Source organism: Silene latifolia, chromosome 2 (genome assembly GCF_048544455.1).
Source record: "Silene latifolia isolate original U9 population chromosome 2, ASM4854445v1, whole genome shotgun sequence".
Taxonomy (NCBI): domain Eukaryota; kingdom Viridiplantae; phylum Streptophyta; class Magnoliopsida; order Caryophyllales; family Caryophyllaceae; genus Silene; species Silene latifolia.
In genome coordinates, this window is record NC_133527.1 from 184,451,451 (window position 1) to 184,475,372 (window position 23,922).

General features: G+C 38.1%; 3 protein-coding genes across 3 annotated transcripts; 2 read left to right on the plus strand and 1 right to left on the minus strand.

Moving 5' to 3' along the window:
* The first annotated feature begins 784 nt into the window (after positions 1-784).
* Positions 785-13,985, plus strand: LOC141643680 (protein CHROMATIN REMODELING 19). The gene is made up of 12 exons (XM_074452930.1): positions 785-1,636; positions 3,524-3,641; positions 5,029-5,069; positions 5,166-5,416; positions 5,528-5,708; positions 6,223-6,408; positions 6,511-6,684; positions 6,813-6,971; positions 12,351-12,428; positions 12,660-12,796; positions 12,962-13,180; positions 13,567-13,985. The coding sequence occupies exons 1-12, from the start codon at positions 986-988 to the stop codon at positions 13,727-13,729; spliced, it is 2,358 nt and encodes a 785-aa protein (XP_074309031.1). The 5' UTR covers positions 785-985; the 3' UTR covers positions 13,730-13,985.
* Positions 13,986-15,452: 1,467 nt separating this feature from the next.
* On the plus strand, positions 15,453-20,021 carry LOC141643683 (proteasome subunit alpha type-1-B-like). Its single transcript, XM_074452935.1, has 2 exons — positions 15,453-15,976; positions 19,355-20,021. Exons 1-2 carry the CDS (start codon positions 15,626-15,628, stop codon positions 19,829-19,831), a joined length of 828 nt encoding a protein of 275 aa, XP_074309036.1. The 5' UTR covers positions 15,453-15,625; the 3' UTR covers positions 19,832-20,021.
* A 2,562-nt stretch (positions 20,022-22,583) lies between these two features.
* Positions 22,584-23,438, minus strand: LOC141641767 (uncharacterized). Its single transcript, XM_074450415.1, has one exon. It carries the CDS (start codon positions 23,436-23,438, stop codon positions 22,584-22,586), a length of 855 nt encoding a protein of 284 aa, XP_074306516.1.
* Positions 23,439-23,922: the final 484 nt, after the last annotated feature.

Genomic DNA, 23,922 nt, shown 5'->3' on the forward strand with positions numbered 1-23,922 from the left:
ACAATAATCAAAGGCAAAACATACAAAATATCAAAGTTTTCAACCAACCTCAACATTGAAAACGAAAGAGCATGCAACAACTCAAGATATCGCTTATGTAATCGAATTTTCCAGAATTTGTAGTATCATTTACTTATCATTGTACATTCTAGATATTTTAGTTTAGTTTTCGTATTTTCGTACGCTAATTGTGTAGATATATTTTGGAAGCGATACAAACTGAATGCACAACCACATCTTAAATACTGTATGTTTTAATACAAAATTAATTATTTTTGTTAGACTTGTTGATATTAACAATATTTCAAACAGTATGTGTAAATTTACAAGGATTTAAAATTGATAATTTACGAAAATAGAAATAAATTTTCATTTCAGATAATCTTAACTTAAGCGAAAAATGTCACTATTTTATAACAAAAATCGCCAATGTAATATTGATAGGGTAATAACTAAAATCGTTACCTTTTGACAATGATAATAGTACCTTTAACTAGGAAATATTCACATTTTATCCGTCTACAATTTAAATGGACGCTAATATCATCGGTTTGAAATGAAACTTGCTCTAAATATTAACACAAATTCTTATTAAAGACGGACACTATCCGTCACAAGCTGAAGACGGATAATGTCCCTCTTACAAAATGAAAATGTATACCCCACTTACCCACGCACTTACATTTTGTGAGGGTGTCACTATCCATTTTCAACTTGTGACGGATAGTAACCGTCCTCAATGAGACGGACTGAAATATTAATTAGTCCACAAAATGAGGACAACGAACCCTGCAAGTCGAACAGTCCAACTCCAACCTTCCCGGTTCCTCTCCCTTTTCATTTTCCCCCTCTCCTCTCTCACTCAACTTTATTACTCTCTCTCTTTTTTCCCTTTTGGCGCTCCTTTTCCCCCCATTCTTACTTCTTCCGCCATTAATTCAACCCTAAAACCTTCCAAAACCTAGAAAAAATCAATTAATCAATCATGAAGCGAAACTTAGACGAAATCTCCGACGATGAATGGGATAATCATCACGACTTCAAACCTTCCAAAATCCTCAACCTCAATCCTCCTCCTATCGAATCCTTCGCATTTCGCAATAACAGTAACAAAACTTCCGGAAAATCTACAATTGAAATCTCCGACGACGACGGCGACGATTATCGACGCGGAGCACCTGCTGACGACGGCGACGAGGAGTTCCGGCCGGAGGATGAGGAAGACGAGGAAGACGACGTCGTTGAGCTGCTTTCTGATGACGATTTGGAGGATTTGGAGGATTTGGAGGATGATGATGTCGGTCATGTTCGGAGGAGTTTTCGCGCTGGCCGGAGGTTTATTGTTGACGATGATGATGATGATGAGGAGGAAGCGGTGGCGGTAGCGGCTGAGGATGAGGAGGAGGCGGATTTTGACTCGTTTGATGATGATGATGATGACGAGGACGACGACAGTGAGGTGGAGATGGAAGTGGCGGTGAATAATGGAGAGAAGGATGTGGTTGGTAAAGCGTTAAGGAAGTGTGCTAAAATTTCGGCTGAGCTTAAGAAGGAGCTTTACGGTTCTTCTGCTGCTGCCGCGAATTGTGATCGTTATGCTGAGACTGAGTCGTCTTCAGTTAGGATTGTTACTCAGGTTCGACGAATTTCGTAATTGTTTTGAGTTTTTTTGCTGATATATTAGGTTTACTGGTGATTGTGGTGAATAATGAGCTGAATTTGTTTTGTTATGTTATGTTAGTATGAATGTATATCGTATTAGCGTTAGGATGTTCGACTGTTCATAATGCTGCGAATTTGCTTTCGGAATTCGTTGCTGTCGCCCCTTGAGTTAGGATTGTTACTCAGGTTCGAAGAATTTCGTAATTGTTCGAGTTTTTTTGCTGATATATTTGGCTTACTGGTGAATAATGCTGCGAATTTGCTTTTGGAATTTGTAGCTGTCGCCCCTTGAGTTAGGATTGTTAGCCTGGACATATTCTCAGGGACTTAATTCACAAGTTTGAATGCTTATTGTAGTTTTTTCCGTAGCTCTCGGTTGTTTTTTGCAGTTTAGAAGTTCGTGTTTCGCTGTTGATCAAGGTGTTTGTGATGTTTTTGGGACAATGACGGTTGTAGTTGCTTTTACCTAGTCCAATCCATGCTGGTTTTCTTGTAGAGCATGGCGAAGATCTTGTGAGCATAGTTTAAAAAAGCACGCCCGAGGCGCATCTTGGATGAGGCACTAGCCCAAACGCTTTGGTGCATTTTAGGCGCGCCTTTTAGATAAGGCTCACCTAACAACACTAACTAGTATGCATTTTCGATAGCTTTTTCTCTAGATATTTAATTACGCCAATTATTTTCCATGTTACTCCTAATTTTTACTGTTTCTGAAAAGGTATTGTTCCCCAACGTTTTATTTGGAAAATACAATTTTATTACTAAAATAGGGCTGTGTCTAAAAGGCACGCTTCTTTACTCTGTGCCTTTGCTCGTCGTCGCCTCGGCCCCTTAGCACTTTGGTGCGCTTTGTGCCTCTTCAAACTAAGCTTATGAGTGGTTTCTTCTCGTCCTTGTGATAGTCTGAATAATAAGTACTAAGGTTTCACCTGAGATGAGTGTAATTGTTACTGGGATAACAAACCTCAGAACAAGAGGAAAACAGAGGAAAGTGGTGCTAGGTGGGAGTGGCAAGAGGAGGAGATGAGTGAACTATTACTCCTATAGAGGGGTAATTTGTTACTCTACGGGGAGGTGAATAACTATTACTTCACTTTATGGGGTACTCATTAGCTCATCTTCCTCATTTCCACCTCCAATTACCACTGCATTCTTCTTATTTTGATATCCATTAATCTGGAACAATTACCACCTCCCAAGGAAATTCCGCGAACGTAAATGTTGCAAGTAGGCAAACGTGAAATGAGAGGGATATTAGCTAAAACTTGGAGGATGAAGCACTCAGACTTAGCTCATCATTGTCTCTTGCCAGTGTTTAATCTGCATTATTAAAAGCGTATGAGCCGATCCAAAGAATGATGAGGTGAAAGTAGAGTTTGTGATATGTCAACATTGAGTTATCCCATTCTGAACTTAATGAGCCGAGTTGAAGAGATAGGATCATGAGTTCATGACATATGAGTTATGACATACATTCCATCATAGATAATTTCATGCAAAATTATTGTAGAATAAGTTTTCACGAAGTGGTTCTGACAATAATTGGTCGATTTCTTTGCTGTCTTAAGAATTTTTATGATGCCAATGTGTATACGTTCTCCAAGGTTAGTATAACATCCTTAGCATCATAAAAACAATATTCTCGTGCCTCCTTAATGTAAGCTGCAGTTTATCAAATTTGATAGTTTTGTGTTATGTTTTCTTAGCCTTTCACAAGTGTCTATATCTGTTTATAGTTCTTTTGAAATGGTAAGGTGGTTACATGATATGGTTTAAAACTGAATGTCTCTTTTATTTTCTTATACTCTCCCTCTTTTACACCCCCTTATTTATCAATGTCCCTTACCTTTAATGTTTCCAGGATGATATCAATACAGCATGTGGCGCAGAGAGCTCAGGTTTCCAGCCACTTCTTAAGCCATACCAGCTGGTTGGGGTCAACTTTCTCTTGTTAATGAAGAGGAAGAAGATAGGTGGAGGTAAGATCTGCTTAATTGCATACATCATACATGTAATCTTGGAATTCTCTTTCCTGACTGTTACTATAATAAACAAACAATGATATAACATCAGAGATGATCCGTGATATGAACCACCAATTTATAGGGAAAACAAAGAAACTACAAATGCAAATTTTTAATTTCAGAAAAAAAATGTGTGTTACACTAGTACCCACATGGCCACAAGTACATGTGTGTATGTGAGCAAGACTTTGGGCGAGAGTCGTAAAATCGTCGTGATACACCTTATAAGTTCTGGACAGCGTGATGCACATTGAGACGATGACGATCCGAGTCCCAATGCAAAGGTGTACACCTTACAGATGCAAGCTATGTTACTTTTGAGTCTATGCAAGTGAGTATTAAGCGTGTCGAACACAACTTTTCGCGCTTAACTTTCATATTTTTAGCCTAGAGTGGAGTGTCAAGTACTATTTCTTTTGTCAAATCGACACGTTTGAATAGACAAGCACTTAAAGTGAATTGTCAAATATAAAATTGATACAAGTTACCCTTTTTGTGCAAATCTATTGACAAAAAATCCAAACCCAGGTCACAAATAATCTCTTTTAGGTCTTTAAATCTTGTTATGGTTTTATGAGGCACAAAAGTGAATGTAAAGGGATAGAAAAAGGGTAGAATAAAAGAATGATTAATAAAAGCTGAAACTGCATCACTAAGTGCGTCTTTTGCTTTAAGGTGTCAAGCGTTGTGCCTTGAACTAGATCCCCGAACTTTAAACCCTAAACTCCTGAACCCTAAACCCTTCACGCACCTTGGGTATGCTTCATACGTAACTTGGCGTCTTGGTTGGTGCGCTTTTGTAAGCACGTGGGTCTTAAAGTCAATTTCTGACAACCTGTAGATGAACTCTGATATTTCGGTTGTGACAACCAGTACTTGGGAATTTTGCTGCAATTTAACATTTTGTGTCATAATCTATACCACCTATTTCTTTTAGATATATCAATGGAACTGAGAGAATTTTTATTATTAGTATGGAAAATCTACTCATGTTTCATTTTGCTGAAAGCAAGACTTCTAGACCTCTGGTATACATTTTTGAGAGATTTAGAAGACTTAAAATAACTACTAACGTAGGGCAAAGTATCTGATTTCAAAACAATAAAACTGTAATAGCTATCATAAGTTGACTATAGCGGTTAAGCTGATAAAATTGTCGAACTTAGCCTTTTGCATGTGTATACTTTCTCTAATGTTTTTAAAGCATACAAAATTAGGAGAAAGCTCTTTTCTCTTGTTTAGTTTCCTTTTGTTTGTCTCATAAATCATTGGCTTTTTTTTAAAAAATTTTTTGTTTAATTTTTTGCGAGAATTGAGTACTTTGTTTGTTTGAATGTGGCAGCTATATTGGCAGATGAAATGGGTCTTGGAAAGACTATTCAGGTAGAGTTAATGATAATACTATTTCAATCGTTCTATTTATCTACTCTATTAATTATACTCTTTACTGTCTTCTTACCTCAGTGTTTTCCTTTTCAGGCTATTACATATCTAACATTGTTAGATTACTTGGAAAACGATCCTGGGCCGCATCTAGTTGTATGTCCAGCTTCAGTATTAGAGAATTGGCAAAGAGAGCTTACAAAATGGTGTCCGGCATTTACAGTAGTGCAGTACCATGGTGCTAATAGAACAGCATACTCGAAAGTGTTGATTTCATGTGCCAAGGCTGGATTGCCACCACCATTTAATGTGCTTCTTGTTTGTTATTCGCTTTTTGAACGACACAGGTTTGCTCCATTATTCATATATATGTATTGTTTTAGCATTCTTCATAATCTTAATTACGGAGTATGTACTTTTGGTGATTATACTGCTTTTTTTTTTTTTTTTGCTACTAGCGAGCAACAGAAAGAAGATCGTAAAATTCTTAAACGTTGGAGATGGAGCTGTGTGCTGATGGACGAAGCTCATGCACTGAAAGATAAAAACAGCTACAGATGGAAGAATTTGATGTTAGTTGCGAAAAATGCAAAGCAGCGATTGATGCTGACTGGAACTCCACTGCAGAACGACTTGCATGTATGCTACTGGCAAATTTTACTTGTGTACTACTAATAGTTAGAATACTGGCACCTAAATGGCAATTAAAAAACACTTCAAGCACACTGACTACTAAAAATCTAATAATTTTTTTAGATAGGAAAAGATATTATTAATGAATCAGTAGAAATACAAGGAATGATGATAAAGTGCATAGATGATAAGACATCAGATCTCTGCTTATTCTTCTGATGAAATTTTGTTCAAAAAGTAAAAGTTCTCCTTAAGGATGTGTTTGTTTGGACTATGCTTGTGTAAAGTAAATCATCTGGAAGTCAGAAAGCATTGGTTTTACACTTCGTCTTATATTTAGACTAGTCATTAGTCAAAACTCTTGAATCTTCGTAATGATGCTTTTTCATATGCTCTTTAGTGTTTTAGAATGATTATTGATGATGCTCCATTTTAGCAACTTGTTCATTATTAGTAAGTAAATTCCGACTTATATTGCTGGCACGAGCTTTCTGTATGCTGAAATTGTCCTTTGCTGCAGGAACTCTGGTCCATGTTGGAGTTTATGCTGCCTGATCTTTTTGTTACAGAGAATGTAGACCTGAAAAAATTATTAACTTCTGAAAATCACGAATTAGTTGCTCGAATGAAGTCTATATTAGGGCCATTCATATTGAGGCGTCTGAAGTCTGATGTAATGCAGCAGCTTGTAGCCAAAGAACAACGGGTACATTTAAATTCTTTGTTGTGGGACTGATACACGATTGTTCACTCATTTAGTCTGAGATTATTCGAGTAATTTTAAAACGCTGGTTTAATTCTGATGCAGGTGGAGTATGTTAACATGGAAAAACAACAGGAGGATGCTTATAAGGAAGCCATTGAAGAATATCGTTGTGCTTCATTAGCTCGTATGGCTAAGAGCCCTGACATGAATCCTAATGATATCATTCGAGTTCTTCCTCGCCGTCAGATTTCAAATTACTTTGTTCAGTTTCGTAAGGTGAGTTGGCGCTTAACAAGGCCATTTTTACTATCACAACTAAACTCAGTATACTTTACAGGTTGTATATTATTTGGCGTATAATTTTTGCTTCTTTACTGACATAATATTCTTTGTTTATTTTGCAGATTGCAAATCATCCTTTACTTATAAGGCGCATCTACAGTGATGAAGATGTTGTTCGCTTTGCAAAGAAGCTCCATCCCAGAGGCGTGTTTGGTCATGAATGTACTTTGGAGAGAGTAGTTGATGAGCTGAAGGGTTATAGTGACTTCTCTATGCATAGGGTAATTCTTGTCCTCAATAATTATTTTCCCTTTCTGTATTTGTTTTCTGTAGTCAGAAGTCGGAACTTCTCCCCACAGAATGGGGGTGAGTTGAAATAGGGACATAAAAAGCATGATATAGGCCTACTTTAGAAAGCTATATTTTCTGTGTGTAAGTTTTAAATTTGTTGGGACTTCGTTTGCTTTAGTTTTCCCAGGATTTTCCAAGTTTTTGATGTTAGTTGTTCGCCAGAACAATCATGAGCTTTAACTGGGGGTTTGGGTATTTCTTGCTTGGTCGCTTTTCCTGCATATGACCATTCTTTGACTGTGCTAAAGTTTGAATAAGAATAAAACATCCACTAGAGGCCTAAAAAGCTGATGACAGATTTTTTGAAGTTATCAAATGTCCATCAAGTAAGGACACATCTTGGTGGAACGATGTGGTGAGACAAGCGATAAAGACTAAACGTGAATGCTATAAGGTTCTGGGGAAATGCATGAGTGATGAGAACTTTGAAAAGTACAAGGAGGCTAGACGAGCCGCTAAAAAGGCCGTACGGGATGCGAGGGCAAAAGTTAACCAAGAAGTGTATGCCAGGTTGGACACGAGAGAAGGAGAGAAGGATATCTATAAACTGGCTCGCATAAGAGACCGAAAGACGAGAGATATTGGGAGAGTTTGGTGTGTGAAAGATATGGACGACAAGGTTCTGGTTCAGGATAACGAAATAAAGGCTAGATGGAGTTCTTACTTTGATAATTTATTCAATGGCCATCAAGAACAAGGTTTTGGGGATGTAGAGGTAACACCAAGCATGGTTAATCGGGAATTTGTGCGTAGAATACAAAAGAGTGAAGTTAGAAAGGCGTTAAGGAAGATGGGGTCAAAGAAAGCAGAGGGACCGGATGGTATACCCATAGAAGTTTGGAGGTGCTTCGGGGAGAAAGGGATCGAATGGGTAACCATGCTCTTCAACAAGATTTGGAGGAGCAACAAGATGCCATCGGCTTGGAGGAGAAGCACTCTTGTCCCTTTGTACAAGAACAAAGGTGATGTTCAAGAGTATTCCAATTATCGGGGAATTAAACTTATGAGTCATACGATGAAGTTATGGGAGCGGGTAATCGAGCAAAGGCTTAGGAGATGTGTAGACATCTCGGAAAACCAATTTGGATTTATGCCCGGGAGATCGACTATGGATGCGATTTTTATCATGAGACAGTTGATGGAATACCATCGGGACAAGAAGAAGGACTTACATATGGTTTTTATTGACTTGGAAAAGGCATATGATAGGGTACCAAGAGAAGTACTTTGGTGGGCTTTGGCGAGAAAGGGTGTGTCGCGAAAATATATTGACCTCATAAAGGACATGTATGAGGGGGCTAGTGCAAGTGTTCGCACTAATGTTGGGAGAACGGAAGAATTTCCTATTACCATCGGGGTGCATCAAGGTTCCGCACTTAGTCCTTTTCTCTTTGCTATAGTTATGGATGAGTTGACAAGGGATATTCGGGACGACATCCCTTGGTGTATGATGTTTGTTGATGATATTGTGTTGATTGATGAGACAAAAGAGGGGGTGGAGAGAAAGTTGGAATTGTGGAGGCGAACTTTAGAGACTCGTGGGTTGGTGAGCGGGAGTAAGACCGAGTATTTGAGGTGTCGGTTCACTAAGGTGGCGGGGTTGAGATCGACAAAGGCGGGGAGTATTATTTTCGATGGGAATGTTGTTGAGGGTTCGGATTTCTTCGGATATCTAGGATCTATTATTCAAAAAGATGGGGAGTTAGACGGAGATGTGGTGGCTCACGAGAATTAAAGCGGGATGGTTGAAATGGAAGAGTGCTTCAGGGTTTCTATGCGATAAAGATATGCCCCAAAGATTAAAGGGAAAATTTTATCGCACGGCAATTAGGCCTGCCCTACTTTACGGCTCCGAGTGTTGGGCTGTGAAGCATTGTCACATTCAAAAGATGAGTGTGGCGGAGATGCGCATGTTGAGGTGGATGTGCGGACATAGAAGGAAATATCGGTTAAGGAATGAGGTGATTAGGGAAAAGGTAAAAGTGGCGCCAATAGAGGACAAGATGATGGAAAACCGACTAAGATGGTTTGGCCATGTGAGAAGGAGACCTATGGACGCACCAGTTAGGAGGCTAGAGACTTGGAAAACAGAAAAAGTCCCTAGAGACAGAGGAAGACCGAGACAAACATGGTTGAGAGTGATAGAGCACGATATGAGAGTTCTGGGGCTTGAGGAGAGTATGGTGACGGAGAGGGCACAATGGAAGGAAAGGATATATGTGGATTTTTAGTATTTGATGTTTTTTGACAAATTTAGTGTTTTTTTATTTAATTTAAAGAAATTAAATTATTTATTTTTCTCCCCTTTATTACACTTTTTCACCAACCACTTTCTTATAGATTTTATCTGGTTCATTCCGGATCCTTAACTCTATTTCGGTTTTTAAAAAATCGTTTTAATTTTTTCTCTCGATTAAATGTTAAGTTTTTATAAAAGAAAGACGGAATTCGATTTTAAAACCCCTAAGTTCACCTTGACTTTCCATTACATTTTCGTTCTTCCTTTTTGTTTTTCATCTTCCCCTTTTTTATTCGCATTTTGAGGCGTGCGTTCACCCATGGACCGTTCGAAAAGATGATTCATGTCAGCCGACCCCAAATCATTTTGGGATTAAGGCTCTGATGTTGTTGTTGTTGTATCAAATGTCCCAATATTTATTTTGTGGTTGCTGCACAAGTGGTATCGACTCCTCATAAGAAACAATTGTCCGTGCTATTTTTTTGGATAAATGATACCCTAAGGGCATGATACTTCATATTTGGCTCTCTCCTAACCAAGCATCACTCAGTCTGTGGAACTTGTTAGATGCATGGTGAATCGTGCACCAACAAATCATTCTATGTCATCTAGATGTTTGTTTGGTTTTACATGTTTAAGAAGGGTATCTTGATTTCTTTATTCATGGAGAATAATGTAGTGATCAGCCTGACAATTTGTCTTCTGGAGTTCAACCAGAAACAATCGTTGATGTGCTTGCTTCCAGTTGATATTTGGGAAGATCATGATGATTAAGATAGTAGAATAGTTACGTTTGCAGCCTTAACATTATTTTTTTCTAAATAAATTACAATATTAATGGGGGCTATAAAACGTCGTCGACGTTTTATAACAAATCGTCGACGCTTTTCATAAAAAAGACGCCTCCTACCCTTCCTCTTCCTCTCTCTACCCAATTCTCTCCCAAGCAAAAAACACTAAAAAAAAAAAAAAAAAAGATGTTCTAACTCGACATCAACAAAACAACTACACGAGAAATCGACATCAACAAAACAACGATTCAATGTCAAACAACGAGCAATCCACATCAAATGCTAACAACGAATCTGAGGAACGTAATTACACAATCTATTTTCATTTCAATCGATTTAGTATGATAATTGAATTAGATGTTAAGTTGATATATTGAATTACATGTTAAGTCTTCATAGAATTAGGATGAATGTAACAAACACGCCCAAACCCGTCGAAAATAGTTGTAGTCGTGTATATGGACGTGCAAACTCAAAGTCCCCCATGGTGACGGACGTGCAAACTCAAAGTCCCTCATGGACTAGGACGTGTACATTCAAAGTCCGTCATGGACAGGGACTTTGAATTTCTGGGGGACTTTGAGTTTCAAAGTCTGTCCATGGTGGACATTGAAATTCAAAGTCCCTGTCCATGACGGACTTTGAATGTACACGTCCTAGTCCATGAGGGACTTTGAGTTTGCACGTCCGTCACCATGGGGGACTTTGAGTTTGCACGTCCATATACACGACTACAACTATTTTCGACGGGTTTGGGCGTGTTTGTTACATTCATCCTAATTCTATGAAGACTTAACATGTAATTCAATATATCAACTTAACATCTAATTCAATTATCATACTAAATCGATTGAAATGAAAATAGATTGTGTAATTACGTTCCTCAGATTCGTTGTTAGCATTTGATGTGGATTGCTCGTTGTTTGACATTGAATCGTTGTTTTGTTGATGTCGATTTCTCGTGTAGTTGTTTTGTTGATGTCGAGTTAGAACATCTTTTTTTTTTTTTTTTTAGTGTTTTTTGCTTGGGAGATAATTGGGTAGAGAGAGGAAGAGGAAGGGTAGGAGGCGTCTTTTTTATGAAAAGCGTCGACGATTCGTTATAAAACGTCGACGATGTTTCGCAATCGGGATATTAATTAAGGCACACCAAGGGGGTGACATGCAACTTATCCTTTTTTCTGAATTGATGCTCAGAAAGTACATAGGACCGATGCTCAGAAAATATAGGCTATTTCATCATCCTCTTAGACTGTGTGTTTGCTTGAAGGAACTTTTTTTATAATATAGTGGATGCTCATTACATTGATGCTTCCCTCTCCTTCCCTTTTGTGTTTGACTTAATGCGAATTGTGCGATTAAAAAACGTACTGACATGAGGTCGGAGCAACTATTGGACCACTTGGGCTGGACTCTGGAGTAAGCATAATAAATTACTGAATTTCTACTTCAATATCTTGAATGGAGGGGCTATCAAAGCTTAGTAATGATCTCCTTCTCCTTTCTTTACTTGGTGGAGGTGTAATATTTGCTAATAGGCGATTTAGTGCTCCACCATGTTTATTCACACACCACAGGTCTTACCCCTAAATGAGAAGTCTAGGCCAGCATGTGAGAATTTGTTCTGGGCAGCTGGCATATGAAGTTATAAACCAGCGCTTTAAAATTCAAAAGAGATCTAGGGTTTGTAGTTTGTACCTAACTCGCACCTTGGCTAGATGCTGTGTTTTGTATTTTTACAGCTATTGGGGTTACCAGAGTAGTGGGGGTACATACAAAGGAGAGTATGGAGTAATGGTGGTGGTGGTGGTGGTGGTCTGGTGCATAGAGGAAGGAGATGAATATAGAGTAATAACTACCTAATTAAGGGGCAATAGACTAATAGTTTCCCACCTGGCCCTGATAATGCATTACCCCTGAATTCAAGTAATATCTCCCCACCATATTCCACACCTCTATCTCCCCTTCACCACCCCTTATCTTTCCTTTATCACCATCATGTTCCTCCTTTTCTTTGTTTTGAGATCCATTATGCGCGTAATAACCACTCCTCTAATTCAAGTGAGCCCTAAATTGTAATGCAGCTGTCCTACTTTTGTTCAGTTAATGTTTCTATATTTTAACTAATCATGCCTTGAATGATATTATTTGTTCTGATCAAGAATTCAATTGTCTTACTTTTATAGTATTATCATATTTTAGTGAGATTAGGAATCGTTCTACTAATGGAGAGCATTTCCTTCTTCCAATCATTGACTTATATCTACTGGATGCTGCAGCTTTTATGTAACACTGGCATTGAGGATCCAAAAGGAATTCTTCCTGAGGCACAGGTTATGGCGTCTTCTAAGTGCCGAGTAAGTACAGATCCTGGAAGTAGATGTTTGAAATATTATAGGCACAAGTGTCAATTTTTTGTAAGCTCTATATTCAGAGCATAAAATAATTTTATGTAGTGGACATGCACGACTATAAGATGCCAGTAAAAGGCATTAATCTAGTAATTTCAGCGTCCTTGATAATCTTGAGTTTTTTAAAAGCAAAATGAATGGTAAGTCTCACTGATTAGTAATATTCTGGCTATACAGGCATTAGCTAAACTTCTTCCTTCTTTGAAGCGGGATGGTCACCGTGTTCTCATTTTTAGTCAGTGGACATCAATGCTTGATATCTTGGAGTGGGCATTGGATGTGATTGGGGTGACATATAGACGTCTTGATGGAAGGTAAAGTTGGTGTCTCTCTGTTTTGCTTGCTATGTAGCTTTTGGTATTGTGTCTTTTAATGTTCTTTGCTCCCTAGATTGTCTAGCTCACTCTTTCAATAAAAAGGATGAATTTCGACAGAGTTTTGCATCTAGCTAATTTTTTTTTTTTTTTTTTCGCTTACAGTACGCAGGTGTCAGAGAGGCAAACCATCGTAGATTCTTTTAATAACGATACTTCCATATTCGCCTGCTTGCTGTCTACAAGAGCGGGAGGGCAGGGCCTGAATCTGACTGGAGCAGATACTGTGATTATATATGATATGGATTTCAATCCTCAAATTGATCGGCAGGCAGAGGATCGCTGCCATCGTATAGGCCAGACAAAACCCGTAACGGTATACAGGTATGTGTCGGTTTTTTTCTGTTTATTTTAATATCAGACTGTCTGACAATATGAAACACTTCATTTAGAAATTATAATTTTCCCTTAAGGTCTATGGACGTAATACATATACAGAATATATATTACTAGTACCTCTCTTAATATCGTGAGTGACCCTTGGTTAGTGACCTTTCCCCTATAATTATTGGCTTTTGTATCATTGCCCAGTGACCCTTTTCTTAATGACTCCTTATACATTATTTTATGATCATTTGACAACTATAAGTGATACATACTCTTGTTTCAATTACGACATGGCCTCACAAAAGTTATTATAAGACCAATCTCAGGCTTGTTCCTTGTCTATGAGCTGTTGTTAATTCGACCCTTTTTCGGAATCCTTGCAGACTGGTGACAAAAGATACTGTAGATGAAAATGTGTATAAGATTGCTAAAAGGAAGTTAGTGTTGGATGCTGCTGTATTAGAATCTGGTGCGGTGATGGACAACGGAGTTGATGTGCCTGAAAAGACTATGGGTGAAATATTATCGGCAATTTTGCTACGGTGAGATGCCCTAGACATGTCATATGGGCATTAGATAGAGTCAGCTTGTAAGCCGTCATTTATTTATGTCTTCTTTAATCTTGCATTATGCTCCATTGTTGTATTAGTAGGGCTAATTGAATCGGATTTACAAATCTATAGTAGCAGAATTACTCCGGCACACTAATTTGGGACACATTGCAGACCTTGTGTGTCCATGTTTTCTCATTGACCCAGATTGTTCTCTGTAAAATTGTATCTCCATCTGCTCTCATGCTGAACTTTGGAGTGTACTTTGTAATCTGGGTTGAGGCTTTTGTGTCATGCGTGCGACTGCTGAGTGCTGGCACTCGATTAACATATTGAGAGAGGAGGCCGACCCTATTGCTGTGATGACCCACTCTTTTACGAGCTTACTGTATGAGATCAGCTGAAAAAAGATTAACAAAAGAAGAGAATACTTTTAGTTACAGTATATAATAAGGATAATGTACATATTTAAGTCGGAAATCACCCAACCTAAATATGTTTGTTATTCTAATAAAATGACATGGTGGATATTCAGCAAGTCATTGTTGGACTGTGTTTATGGATAGACTTCATCTAGTTTGTAAAATAGTTGTGCAATGTCATAGTTTCGCTGTGATGGAAAATGTGTGAAGCTTTTATAATAACGCGATGTGTTTCCTCTTTGTTGGTCATAGATAAGTTGACGTTTAATACTGTCTACTTCCGGCAATATGTTCGTTGCCCGCTTATCCATTGCTTCCGGCGAATGGGAGCAATGCTGTTTCGATGGAGGGAGTGGTGGTTAATAGACAAGGCCACATTGGTAGTTCACATACGAAATTGAGAAGGAAAATTGATTTTGGAATAAATGTTGGAAGGGAGAGTTAGATGATCTAACTATTCTACTATAAATATGTATGAGACATAACACTAAAATTTATGGACTATAAATATGAGTCTTATATATCAGTTAATGTATTATACAACTGGTTGTATTTACAACTTATTCAATGTGGTTGAACTTTGTTATAAAGTTATCGAGTTCTACTAACAAAATTATCGAGCTATGATACAAATTTATTGAATTTAACAGAATCATTATTAAGCTCAATAACTTCGTAAAATCTCAACAATTTAGTGTAAGAGATCAACAACTTTGAGGCAGTTGTACAATATCACTATATAACTGGTTGTAGAATAATATTTGTGCTTATGTATACGTATGTTAATATAAAGTAGTTCCTTTTTTTTGGTGACGTGGGAATCTGCACTCAATATCTTCGGAGCACACTAAAGTACTGAATCACGTATACCATGTAAGCCATTTAAAAATAATAAATTTGAAGTCTAGAAAACATGGACTCGGACTCGTATTCTTAATGTTAAATTAAACTTTAGATAAAGTGAACATTTTAAAACATCAAAGGTAGAAAAGATATACTTGACACTACAAAGTCTAAAGTCCATACCAAAAGTTGGCTGGTGTGACTAGTGAGGGCTCTCATTTTTTAAACAAATAGTCAGGAGTTCGATTTCTAACTCTTGCGAATGAAAAAGCCAAACTTGAGAGGAGTTAACCCATTAAATTACCCTTAATATTTCAAAGGAGATTACCCAACTGTCACTCTGTTAGTACGGGATACTCGTTAACACCCCAAAAAAAAAAAAAAAAAAAAAAAAAAAAAAAAAAAAAAAAAAAAAAGGCCATCCTACACAAAAGTTAAAAAAAGGCAGAAGACACCCACTAATAAGATACAGTAATCCGTTGCCTTGCCTAAAAAGAAACCCAAACCCAAGCCATCTACCCCTCATATACATAAATCCTTCCTCTTCTACTTGACCACCATCCTCCCCCAACACACAAATCAAACACTCCTCCCTCAACAATACTCCCTCCTCCTTCTCTTCCAAGATGTTCCGAAACCAGTACGATACAGACGTAACAACATGGAGTCCAGCAGGCCGATTATTCCAAGTTGAATACGCCATGGAAGCCGTCAAACAAGGTTCCGCCGCTATTGGTCTCCGATCTAAATCCCATGTCGTTTTAGCTTGTGTTAACAAGTCTCAATCTGAACTTTCTTCTCATCAACGCAAGATCTTCAAGGTTGATGACCATATCGGTGTCGCCATTGCTGGTTTAACTGCTGATGGTCGTGTTCTTTCGCGCTACATGCGTAATGAGTGTATTAATTATGGCTTTACTTATGAATCTTCTCTTCCTGTTGGTCGCCTTGTTGTTCAACTCGCTGATAAAGCTCAGGTACTAATTTGATTTGCTTAATTAGGGTTTTGATTTCGCAATTTATGATTTGATTGGGTTAATTAGGGTTTTTGATTTCGCATGTTTATTGTGTTTTCAATTGTTGATTTGATAGGGTTTAGGTACTGATGTTCTGTGGTTTTGCGATTTTTGGGTGTGATTTTGTAAAGTTAGAAGCTTTTTGCGATTTTGTGATTTTTAGGCGTGATTTCGTTTAGATGGTAGGGTTTTGATTATGCTAATTGTTATGTATTTGGGTATGTGATCTGTTAGAGGTTATGAATTGAAGATTGGGGTTGGTTGTGATTCGGATTTTTAACTTTGGGTGGTTTTGATTAGGGTTTTGGTACTGATGTTATGAGAATTTGGTGTTCTTGGGAGCGATGGGGGATAAATCACTATCTAGGGTTTTGATTATGCTAGTTGTTTGTGTGTTTGGAGATGTGATTTGGTTTTGGAGGATGGCGCGGACTTATTGATTGAACATTGGGGTTGGTTATGATTTGGAGATTAACTTTATATGAATTTAGCAATATGGAATTTGCCATTTAGGAGTTGGGTGCTGGATTTTGTCGAGGTTTTATGGAAATGTTGATGTAGTGGTACTAGCAGCTAAGAAGTATGGTTATTGGTGATTTCTTGTGAGAAGGTGTTTAGATCTGTTGAGGTTTAAATCTAGTAGGTGCTTAGAACAATGGGACATGATTATCAATTGATTTTGATGTCGGGGAAAAGCTATGTTACAAAGAATGTGATTCGAGAATTATAAATTACCCACATGAAATAGAAACAGGGAGTTTGCCATTTAGGATTTGGGAAATGGGAGCTGTACAGTAGTAGTACAGGCAGCTAGGGGTATGTTCATCAATGATTTCTTGTGAGAAGGTTTTAGGTACTGGTGTTCTGTGGTTTTGCGATTTTTGGGTGTAATTTTGTTTAGATGGTAGGGATGAATAGTTTTCTAGGGTTTTGATTATGCTAATTGTTTGTGTATTTGAGTGTGTGATCTGCTTGTTATGAATTGAAGATTGGGGTTGGTTGTGATTTGGGGTTTAGCTTTGTGTGGTTTTGATTAGGGTTTAGGTACTGATGTTATGTGAGTTTGGTGTTTTTTGGGAGTGAAGTTGTTTAGATGCTGGGGACAAGTCATTTTATGGGGTTTTTTATTTTGCTAAATGTCTGTATTTGGGGATGTGATCTAGCTTTGGAGGATGGCGCGTGCTTATCGAATGAGGTTTGGGGTTGGTTGTGATTTGGAGATTTAGCTTTGTATGAAATTAGGGATAGGGGCATGCCATTTGGTTGTGATTTGGAGCTTAACTTTGTGTGAAATTAGAGGTAGGCCTGTAGGGAGTGTCATTTGGTTATGAGTATAATTTTAGAGTTGGGTGCTGTGTTTGTCAAGGTTTTATGGAACATATATGTTGTTGATTTAGTGGTGGCAGCAGCAGCCAAAAAGTGGTTATCGATGATTTCTTATGGGAGGGCGTTTATATTCGTAAACAAATCAAACGTAGAAGATGATTAGATTAACCATTGGAACAGTCAATTGAATTTGATGTTGCGGAACAGCATTGTTACAAAGAATGTGATTTTCGTGAATTATATAAATAGTTTGATGGAAGGCCAGAGAGATTTGAGAGTAGGATAATTGTTGTGTTATTGTGTATCGTAGATGGGTTATGTTGACCTTGCATCGTGCAACTGTAGTATCACTGAGGTAAGATGTAGTAAATATATATGAATGTGAGCTTAATTTGAATGTAAAGTTAGGTAACGAGAAGAATGATTTCTAATTTGGAAGTCTGGCATATAAGAAAGATGGTTACCAGATTTTTTGAGAGATGGTGTCTAGATTTGTTGAGCATCAAAGCTAGTAGCTGATTAGAACCATTGCGTTTTTCTGATCATCTAATGACTCTGAATTGATGCCATTGGTTACTTCATTTTTGACCAAATAACTTTCTACATTGTTACATTTACTTTGAGTAAAAAGCAATACCCAAACAATACTGTTATTTAATTGATTTCCCCTTTTTGTTATACGATGAGAGACAATTGGGTTATGTTGATGTTGTACAATATCTTTGTTTCAAAAAACATGATTTTCGAGGGTTATAACTTATAAGTAGTTTTTAATGAATTTATGTAACCGAAGAAGAATTATGTGTTGATGTTGTACAATATTTTCTTACAAAAAACATGATTTTCGAGGGTTATAATAAGTAGTTTTTAATAAATTTATGTTACCAAAGGAAGAGTATTTGAGTGAAGGATAGTTTTTTCTGTTCAACTGTATATCATATGTGCTTATATTGGCCTTGCAGACTTGTATCTTTGATCTCTAGTGTATAGAGTACAACGTTGTATATAAACTATATATATGAGTTTGAACTTATCTAAGAAAGAAGAATTATTTTCTTTGTTACACGGGTATCGAAGGCATTTTGTCGATTAGATACTCCCTGAGTTCCCCACTTGATTGTTTCCGTGTCCTGGTCGGGAAGTTTTAATCACTAGAAGTTATACCGTTATACTGATACTCTTGGCACATCACCTCATCTCCATTTTCTGTCTTCCACATACAGTCTGGATTCTATTACTGCCACCTCCATGCAGTTGACTGCTTTATATCCTGGCCAAATTGGCCTAATCCACCATTTCCACCCCAACCACCACCACCAATACCCACCTAGCGAGCACCGACTCCACCGCTGCAGACTCTACCGTTTCTACCCCACCCCACCCCACCGACCACATGACCCTAACCATTAACTAATTCAACTTTGCAGGTCTCCTAGAAAACCTCCCTACATCCCTCTTTGATCTACACTCTCTCCTCTACATACTCACTGTGTGAGCTATGCTCTCCTCATTCTACCCGTTTTTCCTCCCTTGCCTTGACCAAGCCATCAAAAAGGAGATCTTATTTGTCCCCACGTCTTCAACCTCTGTTGACGATTGAGTCCTAAATTGTGGTGTTTAAGGCTCTGTGGGGTGGGGTGGGGTTGGGCTGGGCTGTATGTGTATCGGTCATAGAGGACCTGTGATGTTGCACCAGAGAAGTGGGCTGTGTGAGTGCAGTGGGAGCCAGGATTTTTGGACTTGTGGCTTGAGGGTAGGTTAAGGTAGCGGTGGTGTGGGGTAAAGGCTGGGGTTCAGGAATGCCTGTATTTAGAGATCCAACCGCTGGACTTAAAAACTCAAGCTCAGTGGTTCATTGGTCTTTGTTGAACAAGGGTTTTACTTAATTCATGGGCTTTAAATCACTTGTAGATTTCTGCTGTGAAGCCTACTAACAAACAGTTGGATCTGTGATTATCATTTACATTTGTCTGTGGTATGGAATCGGTTTCGTCATGTTTCTCGTTTTGACAGGTCTGTACTCAACGTTCGTGGAAGCGGCCATATGGTGTTGGTCTATTGGTAGGTGGATTGGATGAATCTGGTGCTCACCTCTACTACAACTGTCCAAGTGGAAATTACTTTGAATATCAAGCATTTGCTATTGGGTCCCGATCACAAGCTGCTAAAACATACTTGGAACGCAAATTCGAGACATTTAACGAGGCTTCAAAGGATGAGCTGATCAAGCATGCCCTCTTTGCAATAAAGGAGACATTACAGGGAGAAAAGCTCAAGAGCTCAGTATGCACAGTCTCTGTTGTAGGAGTCGGAGAACCATTCTACACTTTGGATCAACAAGTAGTCCAGGAGTTGATTAACTCATTTGAAATAGTGGAGGAAGAAGCCGCACCTGCTGAGGAAGAAGCAGAAGCTGCTCCCGAACAAGGTGCTCCTGCTCCCGACCAAGCCCCATCTGATCAGGCTGCAGCAGCACCAATGGAAGAATGAGATGTTAAGAAAACGAGTTAAGTAGTGAGATGTGGATGTTGCTGTTGATTATCTTGTTTCGGCTGGACATCATTTCTATGCACTTGTAGGTTTCATTAATGAATTGTGGATGCCCTTAATCTTGTACTGGCTGGTCGGAATTGTGGTTGGGATATGGTTGAACTTATTGGGGTGATCCCTCTGTTTTTTATTTTGTGGATGTGTTCTTTCGAGTTCTGCTGCATTCGACTAGCGTGCATTCACACTAACCGCGTTCGTTAACACTGCATGTTGAACCTCAGTCTTGGGGTGCACTATGCACTGGGTTCCGTTCTTGGTGTCTATTATGTGTGTGCTCTGTGAGGTAGAGGTAGAGGTAGAGCGCAAGTCTAAAATCGATTTAAAGTTTAAACATTGCATCTGTTAAGCAGGCTCAATGTTTTTTTTCTAAAATAAATATGGTAGCACTCGGAAAAATATTAATTCAATAGTACTCCGTAGATATTACAGTATTTATTTTCTTTGATTTTCACCATTTTTTTTTGTTGGTTTATGGTTCATGGTTCATTTATTTGATTTTTTATTTTTAATTCCATATGCACTACGATAGTCGACAAAATTTGATCTTACCCGAAATGCTCGACCAAATTGCTCAAGATTTGATAAGAACTCAAAAACTTGGTGAACGAGTGGTTGGACTCGGAATTTTTTTTCACAAAATGAAGTCGCAACTCACAAGGTGGCTGGTTTTGTTTCAACTCTGAACGACTCAGCGAGAATTTGCTTTTGAACAATTAAAATACAGTTTAAGTTTCCCTAAACCATGAATCTGCAGGGGACGTGGCAGCTTACAAGTGGTGGGGAGAGGTGGTTGAAGCCGAGTGAGGGTGTGTGGAAGGTGAACGTTGATGCTAGCGTAAGGGAGGGAGTAGGGACGGGATGGGGGGCTGCTTGTTGGGATAGCTCGGGGACGATTGCATGGGGAGTGTCGAGACAGGTGGAGGAGTAGTTTGATCCTACTATGGCGGAAGCAATGGCGGTGCTGTGGGGAATACAAGAAGCGAAACAAGCTGGTATGCGGAGGGTGATTGTTGAAGGCGATTGCATTAACGTAATTGAGCAAGCTTTGAAAACATGGACGCAGCGATATCTTTTTAGTTTACAAAGACATTTTTTCCTTATGTAATTGGTTTGATTCGATTTCTTTTGCTTTTACTCGTAGAAACTATAATCGTTTAGCTCATGAATTTGCTCGCGCATCTCCGTGGACATTAGGTCGAAGATGTTGGAGTAATTCAATCCCGGATGAATTGATGTGTATTGCTGCGGCTGATTCTATGCATTAACCCATTTTTGGGTTTTTTCAGAAAAAAAATGGCCCTATTTGAAATTAATTCGATCAAAGTGAACCAAAATAAAAGATGACTCAAATTAACCCATAGCGATGTTAAAATAAAAGAACCCTAAATAAAGTAGCAAAATTTGTACTCATATTTGAAATTCCCGTGATATTTTGTGCCCAAAACAAACGTGATACCAAGCAAGCTCCATTTGTAAGACTGCTCGGCGAATACCGGCCAAGAGGTCGGCCAATTATTGACCTAATTGGGAGTTTTTCAGGGAGTTATAATTGGAGACACCATTGTTTCTGGTATAGAAGCCCCTAAAAAAAGGGCAACTCTTCCAACTTTTGGTACGGGGTGAAGTCGGATTATTAAGATCAATGGTGTTACCAAAGTAGCACAATATGTACTCATATTTGAAATTAAACCGGATAAAAAATGTCCCCGCCAAAATTTCCCAACTTGTACTCGATATGAACCCAAACAAATGGCTCGAAATTGACCTATAACGCGAATCGATTCGACTTCATCCGATTTGACCCAAACATTTATTACTGGAGCATACTATTATCCCCTGTTTACTAAAAGAATAGGTGAATTCATGACTTTTCCCTCTAAAAAACATCTTTTTAAATAAGGAAGTTATTTATTTAATTGTTTTCACTAAATACAGAAATTAATAATTATAATGTATTTCATTAAAATTAATCTTTTTATCAAATTATATAATTTTCACTACACACTAAACTATAATATTTTAATTAAAATATAAATAATATAAAATTATAAAATATTAAATCTTTTATTGATGTTATTATTTAAGAATGACTTGACTCATACTTTGTATTAACAAAACTATAAATCGTTTTGATTACTTTCATGACAAAATTTTTTTGAAATAATTTATAAAATTGGAATCATCAGCTTTGTGGTATAAAAATTACTTTTAAAAAAAAAAAATACAATTCAGCACATTACTCAAATCTCTTGGATTAATTTTCAGTTTTAATTTTTTTTTCTCGAAACAAAATACAATAACGAGAAAAATGAACAGTTAATGAGATACCACTATTATTTTACAGTTCAATTTTACTCAATTTTCTTGAATAAATTTACAATTCAATATTTTTTTCCATATCAAAATATAATGACGTGAAATATTAAAAATTAATAAAGTTTTAATTTAGCATTATTAAGTAATACAAAATAAAAACTTTATAAATACCGCGCATTTATTGTGCGGTATCTAAATTAGCTAAATAGTTATTTAGGCACCATGATATATATGCAACCGTCAAAGAAAGACACAAATATTACACACACGAGATCAACTATCAGGTTTCCTAAGAAAGCTCTCTCTAGGACTAAGAGCTCTGATGTTTTTTTTTTTTTTTTTTTTTTTTTTTTTTGACAGCATCAAATAGCATAGCTTACACAAGAGCTCCCTGAGCAAGATTATGAGCTATCCTATTCACTCCCCTAGGACAGAAACTAAGAGAGCAACAATGAAAATGAGACGCAATAGACTTAATATCTTGGATAATGCAGTTGATAGATGCAATCGGCTTCTCCGCTCCCGCAGCCTGCAAAACCAAGTTAAGACAATCCGTAACAAGTCTAACATGAAGGTACCCTTCGTCCAAGGCCCATTTGAGCGCCATGATAGCTGCATGTCCTTCGGCATGCAGGGCAGAAGAGGCAAACGAGCGAGCGTGAGCAGTATTCCTTAAGGTCCCATTACCATCCAATAGGCACCACCCCATGCCAGCGCTTCTATCAGCCCTCCAAGCTGCATCACACTTGACAGTACAAACATTTCCGCACCCAGGTCCACCAACAATCCAATAGGGGAAGGAGTTTCTAATCCTCTTAGCTAAACCAAAACCAGGGGAGGAGTCCAGCAAAGCCGCTCGAAGTAGGCTAACATCCTTATTGCACACAACCTCCTTCATACACTGAATGTCACCAAGAATAGAATGTACAGCACTCATAGGCCAAGGGCGACGATTCTTGAAGACCATATCATTTCTGCAACACCAAATTCTCCAGAGGGTAGCGATTAGGGGAAAAAGGAGGGAGTTAGGATCTGGGCCAATTAGGAAATAAGTAACCCAGTTTATGACCCAAACCCTAACATCAATGTTCATCCCTCCCGTGATTCTAAGTCCTAAAGGGCAGCCAAACCATAGAGCCTTTGCAAAGCTACAATCTCTGAACAGGTGAGAAATAGATTCCACACAAGGAGTTGAGCCATCACAAAGAGTACAAGTGGAGCGCCAATTCATTTGTCGTTTGAGGAATTCAGAGCCCACTGGTAGGGCATTAGCCATAAATTTCCATAAAACACCTTTAGTTTGTTAAAGATAGGCAACTTCCAGAGCTTAGATCTGCAAAAAACCACAATTGTTGCAGACATTCTAGAAAGATCAGCAGTCGAGGTAGGTCCGTTAGTTAAGGCCATAGCAACAACATAGTATCCCGACTTGACAGTGAATGCACCATGCTTAGAGAATTTCCAATAGAAAGAGTCATTCGAGGGTTGACACGGGATATAAGTTGCGAGGATTTTATTTGTAACTCCCTCACCCGGATCGAAACCAAGAGAAGAGAGATCCCATCTCCTATGGCTATCATGAAGGTCACCAACCAGCAGCGCGGAATCAATAGGAGCATCAATAAAATCCCCACAAAGATCATGAAGACTATAACCCTCTATCCATTTGCTCTTCCAAGCATTAAGACGAGAAGAAGATCCAATAGTCCAAGCAA

Coding starts and splice junctions, on each gene's coding strand:
- LOC141643680 (XM_074452930.1), top strand. CDS start 986: ATGAAGCGAAACTTAGACGAAATCTCCGACGATGAATGGGATAATCAT. Junction 3,642..5,028: donor GAGGAAGAAGATAGGTGGAG/GTAAGATCTGCT, acceptor TGAATGTGGCAG/CTATATTGGCAGATGAAATG. Junction 6,972..12,350: donor GTGACTTCTCTATGCATAGG/GTAATTCTTGTC, acceptor TGGATGCTGCAG/CTTTTATGTAACACTGGCAT.
- LOC141643683 (XM_074452935.1), top strand. CDS start 15,626: ATGTTCCGAAACCAGTACGATACAGACGTAACAACATGGAGTCCAGCA. Junction 15,977..19,354: donor AACTCGCTGATAAAGCTCAG/GTACTAATTTGA, acceptor TCGTTTTGACAG/GTCTGTACTCAACGTTCGTG.
- LOC141641767 (XM_074450415.1), bottom strand. CDS start 23,438: ATGAATTGGCGCTCCACTTGTACTCTTTGTGATGGCTCAACTCCTTGT.